The 25085-nt window shown below is 39.2% G+C and overlaps 1 protein-coding gene across 1 annotated transcript in view; it reads right to left on the minus strand.

The window, feature by feature from the left end:
• Positions 1-25085, minus strand: part of RIT2 (Ras like without CAAX 2) — a 145818-nt gene that overhangs the window by 79351 nt on the left and 41382 nt on the right. Inside the window, exons 2-4 of the mRNA XM_062613411.1 lie at positions 19713-19769; positions 17962-18011; positions 10719-10910 (exon numbers count right to left, since the gene is read on the minus strand). Of these exons, the coding sequence (XP_062469395.1) occupies positions 10719-10910; positions 17962-18011; positions 19713-19769 (299 nt within the window). The remainder of the gene's footprint in view (positions 1-10718; positions 10911-17961; positions 18012-19712; positions 19770-25085) is intronic.

The raw sequence follows: 25085 nt of genomic DNA on the forward strand, positions 1-25085 counted from the left end.
TTTTTTTTACTATTGTGCCATCTAAACACAGTTTCATACTCCAGATCCCACAGAGTTTGAAGAACAAAATACAACTGACTCCCCTGGATTTTTGATTACCTATATGGACACTCTTCATCTGGGAATTATCCCTACACATCATTCTCTGGGACTGGTTCCCACGCAGTAAAACACAGAGGACTGAAGCATATGCTGTCAGCAAGGAGAAGAAGTCAGTAATTAACTGAGACATCTGAGTTTTCCCCACATTTCACTGTTTCCTTCTCACAGGCTCAAATGTTTATCAAATGAGGTATAAAACCTAGGAAGAGCAAATACATCAGATGAAGCAGTATGATACTCATCTCAAAACTCACAAGTATAGTAACCTTATATATTTTTAAAGTTTTATGCTGCAATTTTCAGGAACTCAAGTTTTTGGTTTTTGTCTTTTTTTTTTTTTTTTTTTTTGAGCCACCAACGCATCTGAAGTCCTGCCTGATGTTTTCCAAAGGACTTTTGGGCGTCAGTCTCACTGATGACAAAGCGTTGCACACTCATCCTTGATCTCTGTAACTCTCCTGTTCTTCCTTTTTTCCTGAGAGATGTCAAGGATTCTCACAATTGCAGATCCTCACTATCAAATCAAACTAATTCTCAAGTTCTAATCCCCTCCTGGTTTTGAGAGCATTATAATCCTGAAAAGGTTAACTGGCATCACCAGTCATCCCATGGTTGCAGACAATCATGAATGAAATCATCTCATTCACTTCTCATTGGAAAGAAATGGGATTAAAAAGGAGTACAACTTCTTCATAAGCAACATTTCTTTAGTGCGGTACACTGGGAAATAAGCTACATAGGTCTGTAGCCCAAATGAACTCAGATGCAACTAGGCCTGATAAGTGCTCAATGCTATTTTACTCGAATGAATCTATAGATCATCTTCTCCCTCTTCCTACCTCCAGCTCTCCCACCTTCTCCTCTGACTCCAGCAAACACACAGCCACCTGGAATCCCTTCCCAACTTATAACAAATAAACTATTAATAAAAACTACAAAAAAAAAAAAGAAAAATCTCAATTTTTAATTAAATGGGGAAAATCCCTACAATTTTTTTCTTACTATATGTTAAGAAATAGAGCAAAAGAGATCAGGAATACCACCTCAAGCCTACATTACTACATCAATTCAGAATTTAGCAAAAACACATAGATAATTCTGAGACTCTGGCTATACCTCCTAGCCTGATCACCTGCAGCCAGCATAAACCTCGTGTTTGACTTAGGTGGAAATAAGCCTATGTGACAATAGCTCATGTGTAGCTTGAAGCAGTTTCTAAGGTTTGACACAATGATAGGAAGGTGACTAGGCTTGGCATCAGTGGGATAGGACTAAGCACATCTAGGGTAATATCACCCAGATTCCAAAGGTGGGCAACAACAAACAAAATCTCTCTCTCATCTCATGCATTCCTCAGGTTTAAAAATATAAAATAATTGTGTGCTGCAGAAATGGAGTCACAGAAACAAAAGCAAGTTCTACTGCTTTAATAATGAGAGAGTGTATGATTCCTAGCTAGGAAAATAATGAATTATCCATGGTTTTGGTAATGATAAATGTCATTGGATATAAAGATGTAAAAGATGTAAAGATATTGTCTCCCCCACTACCTCAGAGGAGGTATAACGCCAATTCAAAATTTCAGTGGGTGACTGTATTTGACAGGAATACCCAAAAGGTGGCCCGTGGTGCTAATAAATATCCTACACTGAGCACATTGCTGGTGTTCGATTACACTGTTAAAGCATGCAGGTAGACACAAGCACGCACAAGCCCCCGTGCATTTGTGAGCCAAACAAGGAAAGTGTTTGTACCAAACACTTTAAAAAAGACGACAAGACAGATTGTTTTTCTCCATATTAACCTTTCTGGATTGTAGTAGGTGGTAAAAATGACATAGATGGAAAAAAAGGGAAAGAACATTCCTTGAGCAACACAGGAAATAAATGCAGCAATAACAAAGGGGAAGCCCATCCTTTTTTCTTTTTGAAATAGTAGGCATCAGGACAAGGCAGATGACTATACTAACCTGTATTAACTCCAACACTGACAAATTTCAAATAAACAACATACCATACCCTGACTCCAAGACTGGCTCTGAGTTTCTGATCAGCAAATCTGCGTGATTAATACTGTAAATGACTAGCACTGAAGGCCGAATTGTGACTTTATAGACATTTAACATATTTTCAGCTGTGGCAATGTGCTTTGATGTTGCTTTATCACAGGTAATTTTCAGGATATTCTTGAATTAACTATGCTATATTAAACAATTTACTCAGAGATTTAAAAGCTGCCAGTATAGATAGATTTTATAGTGTAAAATTTGGACACTATGGATGACAGATAGGACGTTTCCAGAATGGACATAACACAGAGATATTTCTTCCTTCAATTTATTTTTCAGATTTTCAGATTGGGTTGTTTGGGTAAAGGCTTTTTTGGGATTCTTTTCTTCTTGTCATCACTGCACTGCTTAAACAACACTGCAGTGTGTGAAGCTGATATGCTGCTACCCTTAGCCAAGTTAGATCTGGATGAAAGGAAACTCTGTAACTTCCTAATTCACCTGGAAGGGGAGAAAAATAAAGTAATCAAAACAAGAACACAATCAAATCTTCAAAAGCCAAAAATGACTAAACTGATTAATCGTCTTTTCTTTAAATGCTAGGTGCTGCTCTTATTGTTTGTGACACGATGAGTTGTAATTAAATTCTGGCAACATGTCTTTCACTTTGAGCTGCTACTAAAAAAACACACAGAAACTATCCTTTCTACCAGGAACTCACATTTTACATAAACAGTTCTTTTATACTCACAGTTTATATAAACATTATATGTTGCCTCCAATACTAATCTGCTACTTTGCAAAGGTACTTTTGTTTTTACAAAGTTTATCATTACTGCCTCACTTTCAGGACAGCATTTTTGCTCAAGCGCAGATTAATGTGAAGAACGTGCATTAGTTCTGCTCTAATTAAGCATATACTTACACAGTTTCTGGAGCTTGAACTGTGGTAAATAATATATAAGAGTTAGCCTGAAACTTTGATTATGCTGATACAAAAATAGCTGCATGTATATAAGAAAATACCTCCCCATTGCACACTATTCTATTTCACATATATGTGCCCCAGTGGAGAAAATGAGAGAATAAATCTTGAGAGATGTGAGGTCATATTGCTTCGGGCATGGATGGTGGAGAGGCAGAACTGTGCCCCACTTAGTACTGCCTGATGTGGTACTTTCATGCCTCTCTCCTCTCTGCCTGGCTTGTGCATGGTGGGTAACGTAAAAGATTCACAGACAGGACAATGAAGATTTCAGCAAATAAGCTCAAAAATGATAAAATGGAATATTGCAACCAGATTTTTGGAGCAATTCATCTTGAGAAGGGCAGGAACCGTGGTGGAAGTCACACACAGATCCTTCCTTACACCTTTCTCTGCTGGCAAAAAAGTGAACTATGGAAGTCCTTCAGGGATAATTAGCTTTCTTGCAAATTTTGCTTTCCAGTACAGGAATCGGGCTGCTGACTAAGCCCTAGTCACTCAATGAATTATACCATTGTGCTTTTCCTAGCAAACTGTACTTCTCTGTGTGGTCACTGTGTAACCAATGGCTTTCCCTCTGAGAATCTTCAATGAAAGCAACAGCACTGAACTTACAAACAAGTCCTACACGAGGTTATTTTGCAGACAGTGTGTGTGGGTAGTTTTGCTACAGAACTTGCTTGCTTTAATTAAGAAGAAAGATCCTGCTGGCATGGCTGACAAATAAGAAGTGCATTAAAGTCTTCATAGTGTCTAATCTCCCAGTTTGCAGACCAAACAGACAAATCTCAGAGTCCAAGTTCAACTTGAGGAGAAATCTAGATCAAGAAAAGAGTGAGAGAGTATCTCTGCCCCTTCTCCAAAGCACTGAAGAAAGTATCTCTTCACACCTCTTCTCCAAGGCATTCTCCTGATGAAGTCAAACACAGAATCATTGAATCATAGAATAGTTAGGGTTGGAAAGGGCCTTAAAACTATCTAGTTCCAACCCCCCTGCCATGGGCAGGGACAAATCACACTAAACCATGCCACCCAAGGCTCTGTCCAACTTGGCCTTGAACACCACCAGAGATGGAGCATTCACAACCTCCCTGGGCAACCCATTCCAGTGCCTCACCACCCTCACAATAAAGAACTTCTTCCTTGTATCAAATCTAAACTTCCCCTGCTTAAGCTTTAACCCATTACCCCTCGTCCTATCGCTACAGTCCCTAATGATGAGTCCCTCCTCAGCATCCTCTGGAAGGTTGCTCTGAGGTCTCCACGCAGCCTTCTCTTCTCCAGGCTGAACAGCCTCAACTTTTTCAGCCTATCTTCATATGGAGGTCTCCAGTTCCCTGATCATCCTCATGTCCCTCCTCTGGACTTGTTCCAACATTTCCATGTCCTTTTTATGTTGAGGACACCAGAACTGTATGGAATACTCCAAGTGAGGTCTCCCGAGAGCAGAGCAAAGGGACAGGATCAACTCTTCCGACCTGCTGGTCACGCTCCTTTTGATGCAGCCCAGGATATGGTTGGCCACACCAAATCAGGACCCTGGTACATGGGGAGGAAAAAGCCTTTGAGGTAGAGGGTGAAGGTAAAGCAGGTAGACATCGGGAACCTTTTAAAACAATATGAAGCATGTTGCTGGTTAATTTCCCTAGGTATGAAATGACCTTGTAGAACCGTTCCTAGTGTATACCCCTTGCTGCATTGTCCTGCTTTAATTATATGCAATTAGTTGTCTTTATTTATATCTGAGTATCCAGCTTTTCTGTTAGAAACATTTTTGATCTGCACTTCAGCTACTGTTTCTCTATTGTTTCTTCTCTTACAGAACAGCCTGTTATCTGCACCTTAGTCCCCTTCAAAAGTCTTCTGCTCTCTGTTGAAGGGATTACAGGGTTTACTGGATGGTTCACTGCAGGTTAACACAATTATAAAACAAAAAATACACCAACAATTTCATTACATTTGTCTGTGTGTCTGATTACATTTACAGAGCCTGAGTAATACGAACTTGTGGTGTGTGCAGTTTTGTGGAAATATAAAAGCTTTGTAAAAACAAAGAAGTCAACTAGATAAATATGTAAGTTTGCTAGAGAAAGTTAATAGAATTTCCTTTCAAGAGACTACAACTGCCAAATTGACTGCTATGATTCCACTGGCATAGAATAGCACACACTTCTGGGGGGGGATCAGGAAAGCAAATACTAATATACTAAATACTAAGCAAATATTTATTTTATTTAAAATATAGTAAGAAGAATTCTGAGTATGGTGAACAGTCTGAAAGAAAGGTTGAAGAATCAGAAGCAATTAAAAATAAATAGAAATTAGAGGTATAGAGGAACATGACAGAATCCAGACACATATTTTAGTAATGTAGGAAAGTGATTATAAAAGGTTTGACAGTTTTCTAAGATAATAAAACATCATGACAACTTTCACTAGATTCTGTTCCAAATATTCAGGCAACTGTCACAGCTCAATCAGAAAAGCAAAAATGGCTTATATTATTCAGAATTTGAAGAGCTAACAAAGAGTATGATGTGGGATAGGCAATATGCAGGCAAGAAAATATAAATGATGATGGCAACTCCTTGCAAGTATAATTCATTTTCAGCAGGCATTCATGCTAGCAAAGTGGAACTGCATGGATGTCCATGGAAAATGAACAGCTGAGTTGACATCAAGATGGGTGAATGAATCAATGTAAAAATTCAGTGCAACACTCAAATCAACAGTTTTAAGGAATTTGTTCTTCTGCGCCATGCTCTCCTTTGGCTTTTATTCATTATGGATACCGTTATGCTTTTTGTAGTCATTATTTAGGTTAAGCCTGCCTTAATGCATCAGAAATATTTTAAGATCACAGCTCACACTAATACTTGGAAGGAATCACCACCTAGGAATGACTATTTATTAGATTTTATTAATTCAAAACCCAAAGACAAGCTGAGCATTTTTCAGAAGCTGTCTGTAGTTAGCAGCAACAATAACAGAATGAATCAGTAAGTATAGATTCTCAACTGAAAGGACTTCCTAAACAGTTTTACTAGTATTCATCTCACTCGAGTATTGCCACATAAAGGCTGGGAACTTAGTTGTCTGTGTCCTCCTCTACAGTCAACAAAAAGCCAGATATCCTTATGGGCAGGTACATCTCATTTTATGATACACCTCAATGATATGTGATATATTCTGTTTCTCTGGATGGATTTTATAGAGAATCTCTCCAACAAATTGTGTTTAATCACTTTACCAGGTCTACAGTTAACTCAAATGTATACTACTCTTTGTCATTAAATGGCAGAAAAAGCATTTTCCTTGAGATGGCATTAGAAAGTTCAGAACAATGAAATCTTTCATTCTGTGTGTAGGGCACTGTCCTGATAAGTGGGGAACAAGGGTCTTCAGTAGACAAATTCTTCCACCCAAATATCTTTAAAAGAAAATGGAACTGGAGCATCTAGTAAATAGCACTTCATAGTCATGCACTGGAAAATGAAAATAACATCATATTCTTTAAGTTTTTTCTTGCCTCAGACAGGCACCAGAAGGTATAGACTGACAACGTTTGAAATATACTAAACAGTTATTCATACAAAAGAAACCAAAACAAGGGCTGCTGGTTTTTGTGTTTGTTGGTTTTTTTTTAATGAAGAAGAAAAAAAAAAGATCAAACAAAAAAACATTAACTTTCTCAAACTCAACAGACATTTCAGGGTTTTAGAAGCTGGAATGAATATAGTGCAACTGTCAAAATGAGAAATATAAAAGTTGATGCTCACAATATCTGATAACCAATAAGCCCATCTTGAATGAATTCCAGAGAAAAAAAAAACAGAAAAATCTCATCAAAGTGAGAATGTTAAGTGGGCAGCTGGTTCAGACCATGAAAAAGCATTAAACCACTGTAATCTTGGTTTGAGAATTATCTTATGGCATAATAAGACTTTAGAAAGCAAATATAATGAAGCCCCTGTCATTAATTTGCACTCCAAGTAAGATACTATCCCATGTTAAACACAAATTTCATATTGATTTTGCATTTCCTACTGAAGGAGGAAGGCTCTATAGGGAGAGAAAAGCAAGGAAATGTTTTCAAAAGCCTTGCTCATATTCAGATTTCTGCTTGAAGCCAATAAGACAACTCATGTGTGGAAGGGTAAACAACTGCACAATTCTTTTCAGGACCAAAACTGTACTGGAAAACCAACAACTTTGATGACAGGCTTCCCAGAGAGGCCAAGAGCTGAATGAAGCGTGAGCTGACCTCATAACCTTGGACTCAATGGACATCAACATGCTATCCATGGACTCAACCAAGCCTGTAGCTTATTCCTCTGGGGTCAAACAAAAGTGTATAGGAAAAACTGCCTCATGCTAGATAGGTAGAATTTCCAGTGGGGTTCTCACATGTGAATTAAAAGTTTGAAAAAACCTGCTAGAAAGTCCATTCTTTCCAACTCAGCGCATTGTTCAAAGGAACTCACATAGCCAGTTCACCTCTGAATCGCTGAAAGTAATATATTGTAATGATCAATAGGCAAAGTCTTATGGATATTTTTTTCAAACAAGACTTCAGCAGTGCCACATGCCTTTAGTATGAAAAACCTTAATTTAAAGCTGCATTTAGCACGATACAGGCTCAATTAGAATTAGTTTTTTATTGTATTTTTTAAAGATTAATATGTTTTAATCAGATATTTATCTTTTATACAGATTTTAAACTTCAGTAAGAACCAGATGTTCATCTGGGGTAAAGTTGCAAAGCTTACCTGAAGTAAAAGTATCTACTATACTTCATGCCATCTGGTTCTAGAAGTTTCTGAAACTTTAATTACATTGAAAATTACATTAAAATGGCATGATAGCTTTATTAATCTAATGACTTTAATGTTCAAAAATACTGAAATTAAAAAGGTATCTAATCAAACATACAGGGATCTGTTTTTCACATCAAACAGTTATGTGATAAAATCCATGTAATACTTGAACATTTCTTTAGGCCAATGGCTAAAAATCAAGGAGTGGACACAGATGAATGTGTAAACCATTCATGCCCACTCACTTTCACAGTATATCTTTGAACACAAAACAGAACAATGCCACAAAGGATTGGGCACAGCTGCAGTAAAAATGGGTAGAAGGGAATGGAGGATATAGGAAGCCTTGTCACCAGAGTGGATATGCACATTCAGATAATGAGTTATTGTACTTTTTTCCGTTCAGTTTTTACACAGTTGTTTCCGCACATTGTTTCAGAGAAAATTGAAAGTGTTTTATTCTTTAGGCTGATGAATGTAATTAAAATTTGCTTTAAGGACAGCAGACAAACCCATTTCTTAAGACATTAAAAATGAGAGGAATATTTAAAGACAACAATAATTTTACTGAAGCCATCAGAAAATATAACCATTATTTAAAAAATAATAAGATTGTTGGTTTTGTTTTTTAGTAATGTGTCTCCTAGCACAAAATTTTAATTGCAGATTAGTTTTATTTTTGTAGTCCTCTTGATAAATTTGAGGCAAGCCACATACATCATTAATTGTATTGTGTAGGGGACCACATTTCAAACAACAGCTTTGTCTGACCGAGCTACTATAGCCTGTCTGATTGTTGCAGAATTGTCATTAAATGGAAATGATGCTCAGGAATGTTGAACTAAATGTTATGTTTCTAAATACCATGAATAACATTACAGTAGCTTTAATGAATTTCATAGGGGAAAAATGTTGTTAAACAGAGCAAAAATATTAGCCCTGCTGCCGTGACCAAATTCCAATCTAGATAATTGCATTCTGACACCTATTCTTTCTCAGTTGTCTAAATTGGTTATACTTGTGTATCTCAGTGTCTGGATTGAAGAATGTTTGAGAAAGCCCTTCTGACATTGCTACACCTGTTGACAGTTGTAAAGGGTTAATGGAGGAAAAAATTCTGAAGACCTAAATCCTGGCTCATGGAAAGCTTCTAAAAAACGATAGAATCATAATCTGGAACTGCCTTGATACACATTCAAGGCAGAATCTTCAGTGACAACCTTGTTTAACATTTTTTCGTGTGTCTGTGACATCTCAAAGACATAATTTCTAGTATCATTTCCAGAGCCTCACCATGCCCTTCGATCTTGAGTACTGCTTGTGGTATCCCATTCACACACTGGCGCACACTAATTATCCTGCTTGGGAGACCAGACAAGATCATCAAGGAGCATGTAAAATATTTAAATCAGGCATACATTTTCATATGCACTGACAGTGATTAAAATAGAAAAGCCTGACAAAACATAAAATCAGAAAGAGGTAGTGCCAAATGTCACTTACTGAATAGAATATTCCTGGAAAACTCATCTATAGGTAACTGCAGGTAATCATATCCTGTTTCTGTTGGGATTAGGTGAAATGTCCTGTTCTCTCAGCAGAACAACTGAATCCACATTCCTCCCTCTCTGGTATACAAGTATCCCAGAAACTGCACAGACTGTACTGCACGATACACACGGTGTTGTCTGAAGGCTCAAGCTGCATGTTAAACTGCAGCTGGATTGTTACTATTATGGTTTTGTCACAGTGATTTAGTGAGAAAGTCAATGATCTGGAAATAGATGTGATGTTTTAAATGTATGTCATCATATCTTCTGGGCTAATTTCAGTCTTACCATTGCAATGGATTTTCTTCAGGTAGAAGAAAGAAGACAAAGAAATGGTGAGAAGAGTGACAGAATAAGTGGAAAAGAGTTGACAGAATCATGTGAGCACAGATGCTAATGAACTGAAAAACATCATTTGCTTTAATTATTACATATGTCTGCACAGAAGTCAGTCATTTGAAAGGAATCATAGTGTGTATAAAGAGCCTCTTAAAGGATCCATATAGGAAAATCGGGTCTTTCACCTTTATAAAGTTTAAGATTAAGGATATTTTCCATTCAGTGCTGGCTCACAAACCAACCCATTCAAAGATGGTGTCTCTCCAAGTCATTCCTTTGCACACACATACACGTAAGTACAAACAGCAAGGAAGAAGCAAGCAAAACGAAATGAGTAAAGATTGCTAAAGACTGTGAGAGAGCCACAGTCAGTGCTCTCATGGTGAAAGAAATCTACTGCTGTATGGGTGGTACTAGCTCAAATCTTGTATACAAATCAAAGTGAATTCAAGGCTCATGTTTTTCTACCTTATCTGAAAATCCTGACTTTTTTTCATGCAAAGATAATTCCAAAGATAATTCTGTTTTAGCTAGAATTCTTTTCAGTCTGAGTTTGAAAAAGCTTTAAATAAAACTAGTAATTTCCAAAGAAAACAATTATTCTTTTTTTGCCACAAAGATCCTGACTGAATCTTTTTCCATTTTGAACATACATATTACTTCCAACAAAAATAACAGGATTCTTTTCAAAGTAAAAAAAAAGAACATCTGAATGCTATGAAATCTACTTTAACATCCATAACATATAATTGAAAAGTTCTGATAAGTTCTTAATTTATTACCAATCCTAGTGTGTTGCTCTTAATTAAGCCTCATCTTGCACTAATAATTCTCAGTTGTACTATACAACATATGCTACAGAAATCTCTGAGGTAGCCGAGGAAAACCAAGCCAAAAGCAACAGCGAAGTTGCTTACCTGCCTGAATTCTTCAAGATCTATTTTGTTTCCCACCAGCACCAAGGGGATGTCATAGGTGTGCCGGACACGATAAATGAGTTCCTTAAACTCAGCAGCTTCTTGAAAGGATTGGCGGTCTGTGATGGAATAGCAGATAATGAAGCCTTCTCCACCTCGCATGTACTGGTCCCTCATGGCTGTGAATTCTGCCTGTAGAATAGGAAGAAGATACCCAGTAATTCAGCAGACAAAATTACCCATTTGGAAATAACAAACTTGCTGAGAACTTCCCTCATTCCCCACATAATTTCACATTGTTTGTTTTACTGTTTTAAATACTGCTTGCTGAACCTTGTACATCCTTCTGGGGTCATCATCATGGATAACACACCACCAGGATGTCTCTTAGGACCCTTTTCTCTCCTTTACTCATCAAGGGAACTTTGTCCTTGAAGAATGTGAATTTACTATGCCAGTACCTGCATACAGAAAATACTGTCCCACATATTTCTAAAACCTTCTGTAGCACTTTTGGTACATACTTGCCATTGAATGAATACTAACAGGTGTAAGAGAAGAGCTTTATTGTGATCTAGAGATTGAAGACAGGTACAAATCCTTATTATGCACTCAATTCAAAAGCTCAGTAATATCAAAAAGACATTTATTGTCTCCCACCAGCTTTGGAATATGCCTAGTAAAACAGGAATATAATCTGCAAAAAGTTCTGCTCTTTCAAATGTTCTGAGAGAAATCAGGGGTTTCAGTTCAGTGTGTGATAACACCATTAAATGAAAATGGACAATTTCAAATAGTGAGAGAATTGGTCCGATCTTCTCCTCCTGCATTTTTCTCTGTTTATGTATACATGTATTGAAGCAGTAACACTTCTGGTCATAGGTATGAGTTTTTTTTAGAAGTATTTAACAACTGCCACACTGTATTAAAAAAAAAATATTTAGTTTTAAAAAACTAATCTCAGGTACTGTGGCTTGAGAATATGCTTTAAAGTCAGTTTCTTTTTCAAGTTTGTTTGCTCTTCTTGATCACAGCCCAGAATAACCCAATACCATGGCAACAGTCGGTCAGGATCAGAATCCTCCAGACAGAGTCAGTTCTCCAGAGATATTAAGATTCAGGAAGGTCTGATAAAGTAAGGAATACACATATCAACATTGGACCATTTCTAATAGCAGCAGGATGCAATATCAAGTCTTCTATTTTTTAGTCTGCTGAGAATTTAGGCTAGGATTTTAAAACAGATTAGACTATATATATATATCCTCAGTTCTTGCTGAAAATTCAAGGGAAATGGATTGCTTATGCTCTTTAAAAGTCTCAGCCTTAAATCTCTCTCAGTAGTCACTCATATTGATTGATCATACTTCCTGTGAATAGATTTTCGTGTTGACCATTATCATTTATTCATGATGTATCTTTTACCCAAGGGCTTCCTTATAGATCACTCAAAATATTTCACCTACTACAGGAAAAAGTTCATAGACTAAGCTCCAAAATAGCAGACTAATAGGCAATTTAAGGGTAGGATTCTACTATGAGACTTACTCAAAATTTTGTAATCTCTAAACTATCACCACTGGCATCCCAGGAGTTTATTAACTACCAAACTGCAGCACAGAGTGGATCAAGCTATATTCTATCCCAGCCCATCTCAACTGGATGTGTAAGAAGTAGGGCAGTGGTAGGGAGAAACACAGAAGATGTCAAACAAAAGGGATTCTACACTCCCCTGGTTTGGGCAAGACAGTGAGGGGAGTTCTGTCTCTGCTCCCAGGTCTTTGCCTGCAATCTGTGTAAGAGAGTCACTGGATTAATAACCAGTGCAATACCAAGGTCTCCAAGTTGTGAGCAGGGAGTGTTAATAACTAAACACACAGACATAATCCCTCTCCCTTACTGACCCTCAGATCCCAGGCTTTCCTGACAGAACAACAATCTTTCCAAGCCCCTCATCCTCTGTGCCCCTGCTTTTCTTCTCTTTGCATCGTTCACCTAGAACTACCATGATTAGTGGAGTAGCCTCCTTTGTAGTAGGAGCTGAACAAGGCCTTCATCCCTTCAGACTGAGCAGAAAATGTAAACCTTATGCAGAACTAAACTGAATTTAGCTGCCTCTGCAGCTGCAGGTCACTATCTAAGCCCCTATTACAGATAATAGTAAGCTAGTCAATGCAATTAATGGACTACAGATTGCGTCTGTTCATGAAAAACAGTTATTCCCTTAGGTCCCTAATTACCTATTTTTTATCTGTTCTAGAGCCAGCTGAATATTTACACAACTGAACGAACCTGCTAGCTCCTATTCAAACTCCCAAAAGTAGATGCTTTGGTATGGAACTTAAAACCCAGCCCAGACAACCTGTCTTCCTGGGTTAGAGATTTCATAAATCAGGTATTGTAACACTGTATGATTATTCTACACAGACTTTTACAAAGAATGAGCTCTGCTTAAGTAAGTTGGTTCACCTCCAGGAAGTGCTCAGAACATTCTCTTACAGCCATTTATGGCAAACTAAGAAGGAATTAGGTCACATAGCCCTGTTTAAGTTACTCACAGTAAGTGACAGTCTTCAATGTGGGGACCCCCAGGACCAGTCCCCTGGAATGCTTAACGGCTTTTCTTGACTGCCAGGATACTCTGGGTTTCTAATTTTACATTAAATCATTCCAAAGGGATGAAGTATTCAGCTTTTAGGCACTGCCATTCTTGAGGCTGAGTCATTTACCTATGCATTGTGGTTCATGCCTGGGCATAGACATGACTTTAAGGATATGAATGAATTTACTTCTGCAATATTTTATTATGATGTATTATTGCTGCTGATATATTGGACTAAACAGCCAAAACACCTTGTGTCAAGTTTGCAGTGATCCATCTTCAGAGGCATTAATTATTCTGTGTAAACTAGACTGGGCACATCCACTTGGTTTTCTGTTGTTAACTCAGTCATTTCCAATCTTATTTTTCTGATGTTGACTTTCACTTCTCAGCTTTTTCCCCTTGGCATAATTGCTCATTACAGAGTCAAGGACTCCAAGGTCAAACATGAAAAAGCCTCTTCCTGGATTTCAACAAAAATGTGTTTACTTCACTGTTTACCAAGAAACCCAATATAATAATAATATACACCAAGACAAAGATTAGAACCCTTTTCAATAAACATACTATACCCCTTCCAATAATGTATGGGTGTTAAATATAGATGATGAAGGACTAACATGTAATTAAATTCTTTGTTCTTTGTTCTTTTTTTGAGTCTTACCCCAATTTCACAGTCTTCCATGTATCTCTACAGCAAGCAGAACAAAAATCCAAGTTGACCTGGGTTTTTTTGATGTTCAGAGGTATACGAAGATAGGCCCAAAAGTTTCACAAACTTTTCAGTGTTTTTTTTTATATTTGGGTTGGTTCTCTTATAAAATACGCAACAGTACATCTGTGCAGCTGGCACACTAATTGTTTCCTGCTGTAAAAGTGGCTTTTTTTAAAATTATTCATGAATAGTACTTGATGCCATTTGCTACTCAGTAAGGGGAAAATATGAAATGTTCCCAAGTCAGCAAGTGCCAAGGGGAAGAGACAGAAGGAGATCACACCTCCTCAAAAGGAAATCAATCCTGAGACTTAAAGTGAAGATTTGTCATGCTTATAGCACTTTGCAGCTTGACATCAGTCTCTAATACTCTCTTGTGTATTATGACTAAGACTTTAACTGAAAACTGTGGTAAGAAATCTTCCAAAAGAAAATCACCATTCATCTTGGGAGACATGTTATACTTGACAATAAGCATCAAGTCTAGATAGAAACAAAATAAAACTTTTCTAAAAGTTGAAAGAATTCAGAATAACTTTTTCATTTTCTTTTTCCATTATAAATGAGTGCAGCAAAAAACCTAATACTAATCCTCATGTGCTTATACATGTCTACCTGTTGTTGAAGAAAGTTAGCAAGAAAATCACTCAATACCAGTTGCTCCTAAACAGATGCCACATTTGCCTTTTAGTAGTTATCAGGAATCTGCCATGATTTCTCAGTGACAGAATGGCCTTACAATGACATAAAGCAGCTCCCTCAACATGCTCAAATGCATCACATCCTGTTGTATCAAACTTACAGAATCACAGAAGAGTTAGGGTTGAAAAGGACCTTAAGATCATCCAGTTCCAACCCCCTTGCCATATGCAGGGACACCTCACACTAAAACATGCCACCCAAGGACCTGTCCAACCTCGCCTTGAACACTGCCAAGGATGCATCAACTTTCTCAGCCTGTCTTCATATGAAAGGTACTCCAGTCCCCTGATCATCCCTGTGGCCCTCCTCTGGACTTGTTCCAACAGTTCCAGGTCCTTTTTATGTTGAGGACACCAGAACTGTACACAATGCTCCAAGTGAGGTCTCCCAAGAGCAAAGGGGCAGGATCACCTCCTTCAGCCTGCTGGTCACGCTCCTTTTGATGCAGCCCAGGATATGGTTGGCTTTCTGGGCTGCGAGCGCACACTGAAGCTGGCTCATGTTAAGTTTCTTATCAACCAACACCCCCAAGTCCTTCTCCGCAGGGCTGCTCTGAATCTCTTCTCTGTCATACCTGTAGCTGTGCCTGGGATTGCTCCCACCCAGGTGAAGGTCCTTGCACTTGGCATGGTTAAACTTCACAAGCATGTCAAGGTCCCTCTGGATGGCATTCCTTCCCTCCAGTGTATCAACTGCACCACATAGCTTGGTGTCATCGGGAAACTTGCTGAGGGTGCACTCAATCCCACTGTCCACGTCAGCAACAAAGACGCTGAACAAGACCAGTTCCAACACTGGTCCCTGAGGGACACCACTCGTTACTGGTCTCCAGCCAGACATTGAGCCATTGACAACTCTTTCTGTGCGGCCATCCAGACAGTTCTTTATCCACTGAGTGGTCCACCTATCAAATTGATGTCTCTCCAATTTAGAGACCAAGATGTCATGCAGGACAGCATCGAATACTTTACACAAGTCCAGGTAGATGACATCAACTGCTCTACCCCTGTCCATCAGTTCCTTAGCCCCATCATAGAAGGCCACCAAATTGGTCAGGCAGGATTTCCCCTTAGTGAAGCCATGCTGGCTGTCACCAACCACCTTCTTGTTTTTCATGTGCCTTAGCATGCCTTCCAGGAGTATCTCCTCCAAGATTTTGCCAGGCACAGAGGTGAGACTGACTGGTCTGTAATTCTCTGGGTCATCCATTTTTCCCTTCTTGAAAATGGGGGTTATATTTCCCCTTTTCCAGTCATTGTGAACTTCACCTGACTGCCATGATTTTTCAAATATGATGGACAGTGGCTTAGCAACTTCATTTGCCAACTCCTTCAGGACTCACGGATGTATTTCATCAGGTGCAATGGAGTTGTGTACGTTCAGGTTCTTAAGATGGTCTCAAACCAGATCCTCTCCTACAGTGGCCCCAAGGTCTTCATTCTCACAGTCCCTGCATCTGCCTTCCAAGACTTGGGTGGTGTGGTCAGAGCATTTGCCAGGGAAGACTGAGGCAAAGAAGTCATCAAGAATTTCAGCCTTCTCCAAAGGGTAGCCAGTTCTCCTGATAGCTTCCAGAGGGGGCCCATGTTGTCCCTAGTCTGTCTTTTATTTGCAATGTACCTATAGAATCCTTTCCTGTTACCTTTCACATCCCTAGAGAAGTTTATTTCTAAGTGGGCCTTAGCTTTCCTAACCTGGTCCCTAGCTTCTCGGAAAACATACCTCTATTCTTCCCAGGCCTCCTGCCCTTGCTTCCACATTTTATAAGCCTCTTTTTCCTTTGAATTTTCCTCAGCAGCTCCTTATCCATCCAAGGAGGTCTCCTGGCCTTCTAGGTGGGATGCAACACTCCTGAGCTTGTAGTAGGTGATCCTTGAATATCACAGTCTTGGGCCCCCCTGCCCTCTAGGGCTTTGTCCCATGGAACCTTACTAAGGAGGTTCCTGAAGAGGCCAAAGTCTGCTCTCTTGAAGTCTAGGGCACTGACCTTGCTGCACACTCTTCTCACTGTCCTGAGGATCTCAAATTTGACCATCTCATGATCACTGCAACCAAGGCTGCCCTGGAGCATCACATTTCAAATGAGCCCTTCCCTGTTGCTGAGCATGAGGTCAAGCATGGTACGTCTCCTTCTTGGCTCCTTTATTACTTGCAGAAGGAAGTTGTCTTCCATGGAATCCAGGAACCTCCTGGATTTCTTGTGCCAGTCTGTACCATCCCTTCAACAGATATCCAGGTGGTTGAAGTCCCCCATGATGACAAGGGCCTGCGAGCGTTAGGCTGCTCCTATCTGTCTATAGAGTGCTTCATCCACAGAGTCCTCTTGATCAGGCAGTCTGCAACAGATCCCCACAATAATGTCTCCCATAGCCGTTCTCCCTATAAGCCTGACCCACAAACGCTGTTGACTGCTCACCTGTCCCCAGACAGAGTTCCATTCTCTCCAGCGTATCCCTAACGTAAATAGGAACTCCCCCTCCCTGTCTGCCAGGCCTGTCTTTTCTAAAGAGCCTGTAACCTTCCATTTTAACACTGCAGTCATAGGAGCCATCCCACCATGTTTCTGTGATGCCTATTATATCATACCTTTGTAGACATCCACACATCTCTAATTCCTCTTCTTTGTTCCCCATGCTATGGGTGTTTGTATAGAGGCATCCGAGCCAAGCTCCAAATGAAGCCAGCTCATTGGCTGGAGCAGCTGGAATATATCTGCATTGCTCCAAGCATTTATTATAGGTGCTGGCAACTGACTGGGTGTGTTGGGATGGAATGATGCTCCCCTCCCCCAACACATCTAGTTTAAAGCATCCTTGACTAGCTTGGCAAGCCTCCTACCAAAACTGCTCTTCCCCGTCTTTATCAGACCAGCTCCAGCAACCCCCAGTAGACACGGCCTACTAAATTGAGTCCCATGTTCTAGATAACCAAACCCCTGATTATGGCACCACTGTTCTAACCATTTATTAACCTGACCAATCCTCCAGCCTTTCTAAGGTCCTCCCCTTTATCCTGGCGAATTGACTAAAAGACTATCTGAGCTCCAGAGACCCAAACAACGTCTCCCAGGGCTCTCTAGTCCTTCTTTATGTTCTCCAGACTACTGCTATCTACATTACTAGCTCAGGGTGAAAGATGGGTGCCTCTGTGCCTTTCAAAGTAATGTCCCTTACTACTACGACCCGCTGCTTTTTCCTGGCAGCACCAGTAGTGATCTTCTTTACCAGTGCATCAGCCGGTTTTTCATGGTGCGAGTATGTTTCCTCATTAGCACCTTTCACAACAGCAAAGCGGTTCTGGGTGGGAACAACAGATTTACGAGGAAGCCCCTTGCTTTTAATTGTCCTCTGCCTCTTTTTTTTTTTTTGTTTGTTTTGTTTTGTTACTATTTCAAAGCTTCCTGGGTTAACGGCCTCCTTTCCTCCGTGAGCTACAGTGGACACATGAGGCCCCTGCACAGTTTGGGCCTGGAGCAAGCAGTCCTGCTTCCCCTCAGCTTCCCTGACATCTTGCAGCCTATTAACAGCATTCCGCAGCTCAGCCCCTGCTGCAGGAGCACCTCCACCAGGGAGCACCGAGTGCAGCCCTGCCCATTGTGCACCCTCCCCTCACCAGACCAGTGCAGGCACTCTCTACACCCCGAGCACTGCACTGCAGCCTCCCCTCTCATCGGCTCTGTCTGGGTGCCTACGCTGCCACCGCCGGGGCAGCCAGAGCAGAGCTCCCGGACAGGGCAACCAAGATGATTAAGGGAGTAGAGCATCTCCCTTATGAAGAAAGACTGAGGGAGCTGGGTCTTTATAGTTTAGAGAAGAGGAGACTGAGGGGTGACCTTATAGGTGTCTATAAATATATAAAGGGGGAGTGTCACGAGGATGGAGCCAGGCTCTACTCAGTGGCAAACAATGATAGGACAAGGGGTAATGGGTACAAACTGGAACACAAGAGGTTCCACTTAAACTTGAGAAGAAACTCCTCTCAGTGAGGGTGACGGAACACTGGAACAGGCTGCCCAGGGAGGTTGTGGAGTCTCCTTCCCTGGAGACATTCAAAGCCCGCCTGGACACATTCCTGTGTAACATTATCTAGGTGTTCCTGCTCTGGCAGGGGTATTGGACTAGATGATCTTTTGAGGTCCCTTCCAATCTCCAGCATACTGTGATACTGTGATACGACAGTGCTCACCAGCCCGCTCGCCAGCCCGCGCCAACGGCCTCGACCCGCCCTGTTTGCACCCCCCGATCACTCGCGCTCCCTGGGCAGGTTTTTACCCCCTCAGGGCTGGTGCCGCTCCTCCTGGCTCCGCCCCCTGTGAGTCCCTGCTCGCCTCAGCTGAGCTGCCGGCTCCTGGGCAGGTCCTGTCGAGGACTTGAAGCTCCCTCGGTGGCTCTCGCCGCTCTGAGTTGAGGCTCCTGGACGCTGAGCTTCCCTCGCTCAGGTGCTGAAGGCGTCCTCTCTCGAGCTACTCAGGTCAGCAATTGACCCAAGCTTAAGTATCGTTAACTTGTTTACACCCAGTTTAACTTACTTGTCCCTTGCTGATCCCCCTCTACTAAACACAACTTCTCTGTAAAGGCTGGGATAAAGTCCTAAGAGTGTTAATCCTTTCCATGTTCCTCATCATTATGCCACTCACCAGCAGCCCTACATTTTTCCTTGCCTTCAGTTAGTTACCAGTGTGCCTGCAGAAACCTCTCCTTGTCTTTTATATCTCTCAGAAGTTTCAACTCAAGCAGCACTTTGGCTTTCACAGTCCAATCCACTCATGCCCAAGAAATACTTCCATACTGATCCTTGGGAGACTGGTCCCAAATTTCATCATACTGTGTATGTTGTTAGCTTTTTGTTCACAAAATTAAGGATTAAAGTTTACAAATCTTGTTTCTATTTAATGTTATTTACGAGGAACTTCTATGGCAATCTCAAATAGGCAAAGAGACTGAAAGGGATGAAGAAGAGAATAATCTCTACTCACCTATAGTTGGATCATGATAGTCAGGGAACTGATGACTTATGAACTGCATTGTCATTGCTGGGAAAGAGAAAGAGAGAGGGAAATAAAAAAAATTCTATTACTGTCTTTAAAATACAACAGGGAGAATAACAAGCTGAGAATTCACTCATCCAAACACCAGCTTAGAAATTGAGTCAAAAGCCTTTTTTAGGTCTACAGCTGCAAGAACACATTGGTATTACATTGGTAACTGAGAACGGATGAATGGAAAAATACTAATAATTTTTTTTATTTATTTTAGTTTCTTTTTAAAATGCATTTATCAATTTTGTAATTAAAATGGTTCATCTTTTAAAAACTTGATAAATGCTTTTAAGCTGATTTTGTACACAGATTAAAATTACCACAAAGAAAACATAGAAAACAATTTACAAAGGTTATTTGTAAATGTTTTCATGATGTTGCAAAATGCCACTAACTGCAGAATCTGATTTGACGTCTAGTGCATTTTAGGAATACCCTACTCATAAAATTTGATGTGTCAGACAAATAATTTGTTAACTATCTAGAACGTGGTTTCTTCTGAACAGACTGGTAGTACCTATTGTCCAAATTTTTAGGGAAGTTACACAAGTCTGCAGAAAATTGTTTTGCATAATTTAGAACAGCTGTTATTCTGGAAATTACATCCCAGTTTATACAGAGAACCAGAAGCATTCATACCCTGTCCGACCCCAAGTTTCCAATATGACATCTAAAGTGCACGGATTCTGAATAAGCATGAAAACAGGCTGAGGTATTCAGCGGCCTCAGTAATATCACATTATCAGAACAACATGGGAAGTTATGCTACCTTTGTTGTTTTTCTTCAGGAATTTACATCTCATCTCATTTGAAAAGAAAGTTTTCTGCCTAAGACTGAGATCTGTGAAAAGTCCTTCAGAAGTGAAATAAGTGAATTCCAATTGAACAGTAAGGGAAAAAAGGGGGGGGGGGGGGGGGCGGGAATGGACCTTTTTTTTTTTTTTTAATATTGCTTGCTTTTTAAGCCAATTCTCTATTTTAATTTTTTATGGTTTTGTTGTGGTTTGTTGTTTGTTTTTTTCTTATGCCTGCATTAAAATGCCCCTTTAGCTGCTATGTGGATGGTTAAGAAGTATCCCACCTGAATGATAACTACCAGTCACAACACCTTAAATCAAACATGAGATTCTGCCCCATGTCTTGAACATCTCAGTTATCTTCAGTAGCAGAAGTTATGAACAAGAAGTGCGACTTCTAAAAATTCTGCGTACAAATATACCCATATTTAAACCAGCACTGTTTTAGTTTAATGTTTGTCCTTCTTATATTTTCCATAATCAAAGGGTTAAGGTGATAGTTTTACAAAACAGTACAGGCAAGGAGTATTAAACATTTACTACCATGTTAATAAATTATTACATCTTTAGTGCAGACAAATATAAATGTTAAGAAGCAGCATTATAAATTCATAGTAACTCAAGAGGGGGTAACTGTGTAAAAGAAGCTCATTCAGTCCATACATACTATAGAGGAATAAATCTACATGTAGTGACACTCTTCTGTGTCTGTTATCTGTTATCAGTTGCACTGCTTTCAAGTACTGTGCATGTTTGGATACTTTCATTTTCAGGACACCTAATTTTTTAATCACAACAGATTTTTAGGCACCTCCATCTGATAACTGCTAGTCGTTTATGAAGAATAATTTGATGTCTAATGTGATCTGCCTAGTTTCCTCTAAGCAGAGGCAGCTAGCAGAGCTGCTGTTCATATGGTTTATGCCCACAGATTCTGAGCTTTCTGAGGGCCTGTACCACAAATGAGTTTGATTTGTTTCACTACCTGCTGCTTTTTCTTGCCAAGCGTTTTGTTTTTTTAAAAAGCAAGCTACTCTGTTTCTGATCTAATTCTGTTTCCTTTTGGAGAGATGCCTGCATCACAAAATCTGTTGTCACAACTGAAACAGAAATTCTCAGAGGACACCCAGAACTCATAGTAGGTATATTTTTCCTGTCTCCTAAGACAGCTCCAAATCATAGGTCAAAACATCATTCATACCCTCATCAAATCCACAGGATCTAAGAGGACTAAAATTATTTGGAAGCATCATACTGACTTTCTACTGTAAGGGGCAAATGTTAGCCACTAGGACATGTAAAATTATTTTCTTACGAATTACACCATGTGTGTGAACATGCAGCATCAAAACTTTAACAAGGCTGCAAACAGTGCTTTAGAGGAAGATCAGAAGAGGAACTTATCTTGTAATGTTGAGTAAAGCAATACGGACTGATCGTAGTCTCAGTCCACAGCTCTACATGAGCTGACTTGGTTATACATAAAGTTAATCTGGAGAGGTACAGAATCTGTGAACAGTGTTCAGAGAAGTACTTCTATGTAATGACTGAAAATACCTTGCAGTCAGATGGGAAATGGTGAATAAAACCTTCTTTTTGCATGCATTTTGTTCCAACTTTGTTAAGTGCTCCTCCTAATCACCAGCATAGGGAACCTGTTTGGTGCTTATCACCACATGCACCATCTAATTAAATTAGCAACATAACCAAAACAGGTTATGTTTTTTTTTCCCTCAGACAGAAGGAATTGATCTACACTGATCTTTTTAATCACTGAATTACAACATAAAACTGGTGTATAAGAGGTGGGAATTGCAACCCATCTTTCTCTGTGTGTGCTTTGAAACAAGAATTTCCATTTTCTGTTAAATCCTATTGCACATCACTGCAGCAAGCATTTTCACAGGGGGCAAACAGGCCACCTCCTCTCAGGGAACAGAACAATTAGCTTTGGGCTTCAAATAACAGACCCCTTATTCCATGAAAATGGAGAACAATGAAGTCTCAAAACATGAGATCTGAGGTATAACAGCAATTGTGTCTGGATTTACCAGATATTGCAGTCTTGGCTCCTTGACATACAGAAACTAGTTCTGAATGATAGTTGGAAGCTGGTGGAACACCTCACAGTGCAAAAGAAGGAGCTATGGCATGAAACCACACAGCTGAAGCCTTGAGAATTAGACCTGTTTATAACAAGCTTTGTCTGGGCTCCCCAGCAGGACAGAAGCCTCAGTGGAATATAATGTCTTCTTCATCAGCAGTAATTTTCCAGAGAAAATTAATTTTGGAAACTAATACCAAAATGGTATGGGTATTCCATGCTGCTTTATAAAAATATTCTTCCTGCTTCCTCCTCTTTTCCTTACCCATTATCCTTTCTTCTGTGTAAATTAACACTCCCAACTAACAAATGCAAACCATCATCAGCTTTTATTGTTACCATTTTCCTTTGGAAATGCAAATAATACTGCTTCAAATTTTTATAGATGTATAAATCAGAGAATTTAAACTTTAATTTATGCCACACACAAAGCACTTCATCAAAATGTGGCTTTAAAGGAGGGTATTAAAACAGAATAAATGGATAAAAAAGGTATTTGAGTAAGTACATGTAAAAGCAGAATCAGTAAAAAAATTGTAAAAAATAAAATCAAAACAAAACCTTTTGATCCATACCATATATTGTGAAACATTTTGAATTGCAAGTTGCCTGGAAATTTTTAATGAATATTTTAGAACACAATGAACATTCCGTTTCCATGGGACATGTACATCACATGGCAACTATGATAAGTAAAAGGATCATTGTTTCAGATGAATAGTATCTTCTTTATATTCATCTGTGGCTAAGCAAATGCAGATTGCCTCAGTTGAATAAATGTAGACCTAATATACATGAGCAACTACATAACTTTAAAGTTCTCTTGTGTTTTAAAAATAAAAAATTATTTCAGTCCTTGCATTTATTTTTTAGTTGTTTCCAATCATGCTTATCCAATGTTCATTAATTCTTAAAGGCATACATGATACCTATGCTGGCACTGAAATGTATGTTTTCTTTGAATAATAAACTTAAGTCTTGTCTGCTATTTTCAATATAATTTCTATTCCCTTTCTGATACTTTTTTTTTTGCCTCCCAGTACTTGCTTAGGAAAAGGCTGAGGTTGTATTTCGGTTCTGAAACACACTTTTGATCAGTGCAACAATATTAACTTTCATGTATAGAAGGTATCAACTTTTTACAATTTATGTGTTTGTACAGGCTCACAGGCCCACAGAGAAAATGCTTAGACACCCATGCAGTTTTGAGAAAAGTTAGAGTAGAATCCTACTGTCCTTCTAATTTGTTCTGAATTTGATTTATACCAACAACTTTGAAAATAATCCTATAACCATTTCTCAAGGCCAGAGAGTACATTGTGAGCTAACACAATGCTCTTTATGGTAATAGTATCCACGATATGAATATCTTGTCCTGAACTTCCTATCCCTCTTTATTCTACCAAAAACTTCTGCATATTCATACTCTCCTGTTTCCAAAAGAATCTTTACCCTCATAACAAAATCCTACAGTTAAATAGTCTAGGAAAATGAACACAGTAGTTGCAACTCAGGGATCTGTGATTCCATATTGCTGATTCAATTTAGTTTAGATTCACTATTTCAGTGGATCTTTAACTTCTGTTCTTATAAACATTGAGGTTTTAAATGTACCAGCACAGAAGATGGACTTAAAAATAATACAGTATAATAAAGTCAGTGGTTTTACAGATCAGCTGATGAGGTTCATGAGAAAAGAAGAAAGCACAAACATGTCATTAGCATAGAGAAGGTAGCAACGAAGTTACGGAGTCTAAGAACAGTATAACATGTTCATAGGAAAAAACTGGCACAAAAGAGAAAAAGCAATAAATAAATTAAAAGTTTAAGTGACATCCTTGTCTCTATCAATCTGTAAAATCAAATATCTTTCTAAGAACATGCCCAGGGCATACTAAACATACCTGATTTTATTCTTTTAATAAAGTGTTTATGTATATATGAATATGTAAAAATGTTACAATACCAAAGTCAGACTATTTCAGCAACCAGACAGGCATTTTATCACTACTATTTTATCTCTGAAATACTGGATAGTTTTAACAGTTATGGTCGTTCTGATGGTTTCAAACCCCCAAGACCCTAGGTATTATCTAAAATGTATGATCTTTTCAAATGTTCATGCCCAAAAATTGGAATGTTGACTTCTGTTGCACTGTCTTGGAAAAATGACAAAACATCCTTGTAAGCAACTCTTTTGGAGCTCATTCCTGAATTTTTAGATTGACTTGTCAAGTAAAAAGTAATCTGCAATCATTCTTCTGCCCACTGAATCTTACCAAATAGACTTTTTACGACCAATGTGCAAACATACACATGATGAACAGCAAGAGGTGAAGACAGTAGTTCTGTTCCAAAATCTTATCCACTCTCTGACTTGCATTAATACTCACAGCAACTTTGAGTAGC

This window comes from Pezoporus occidentalis, unplaced genomic scaffold (genome assembly GCF_034315485.1).
Source record: "Pezoporus occidentalis ecotype Australia unplaced genomic scaffold, CSIRO_AGI_Poc_V1 ctg166, whole genome shotgun sequence".
Classification (NCBI taxonomy): domain Eukaryota; kingdom Metazoa; phylum Chordata; class Aves; order Psittaciformes; family Psittacidae; genus Pezoporus; species Pezoporus occidentalis.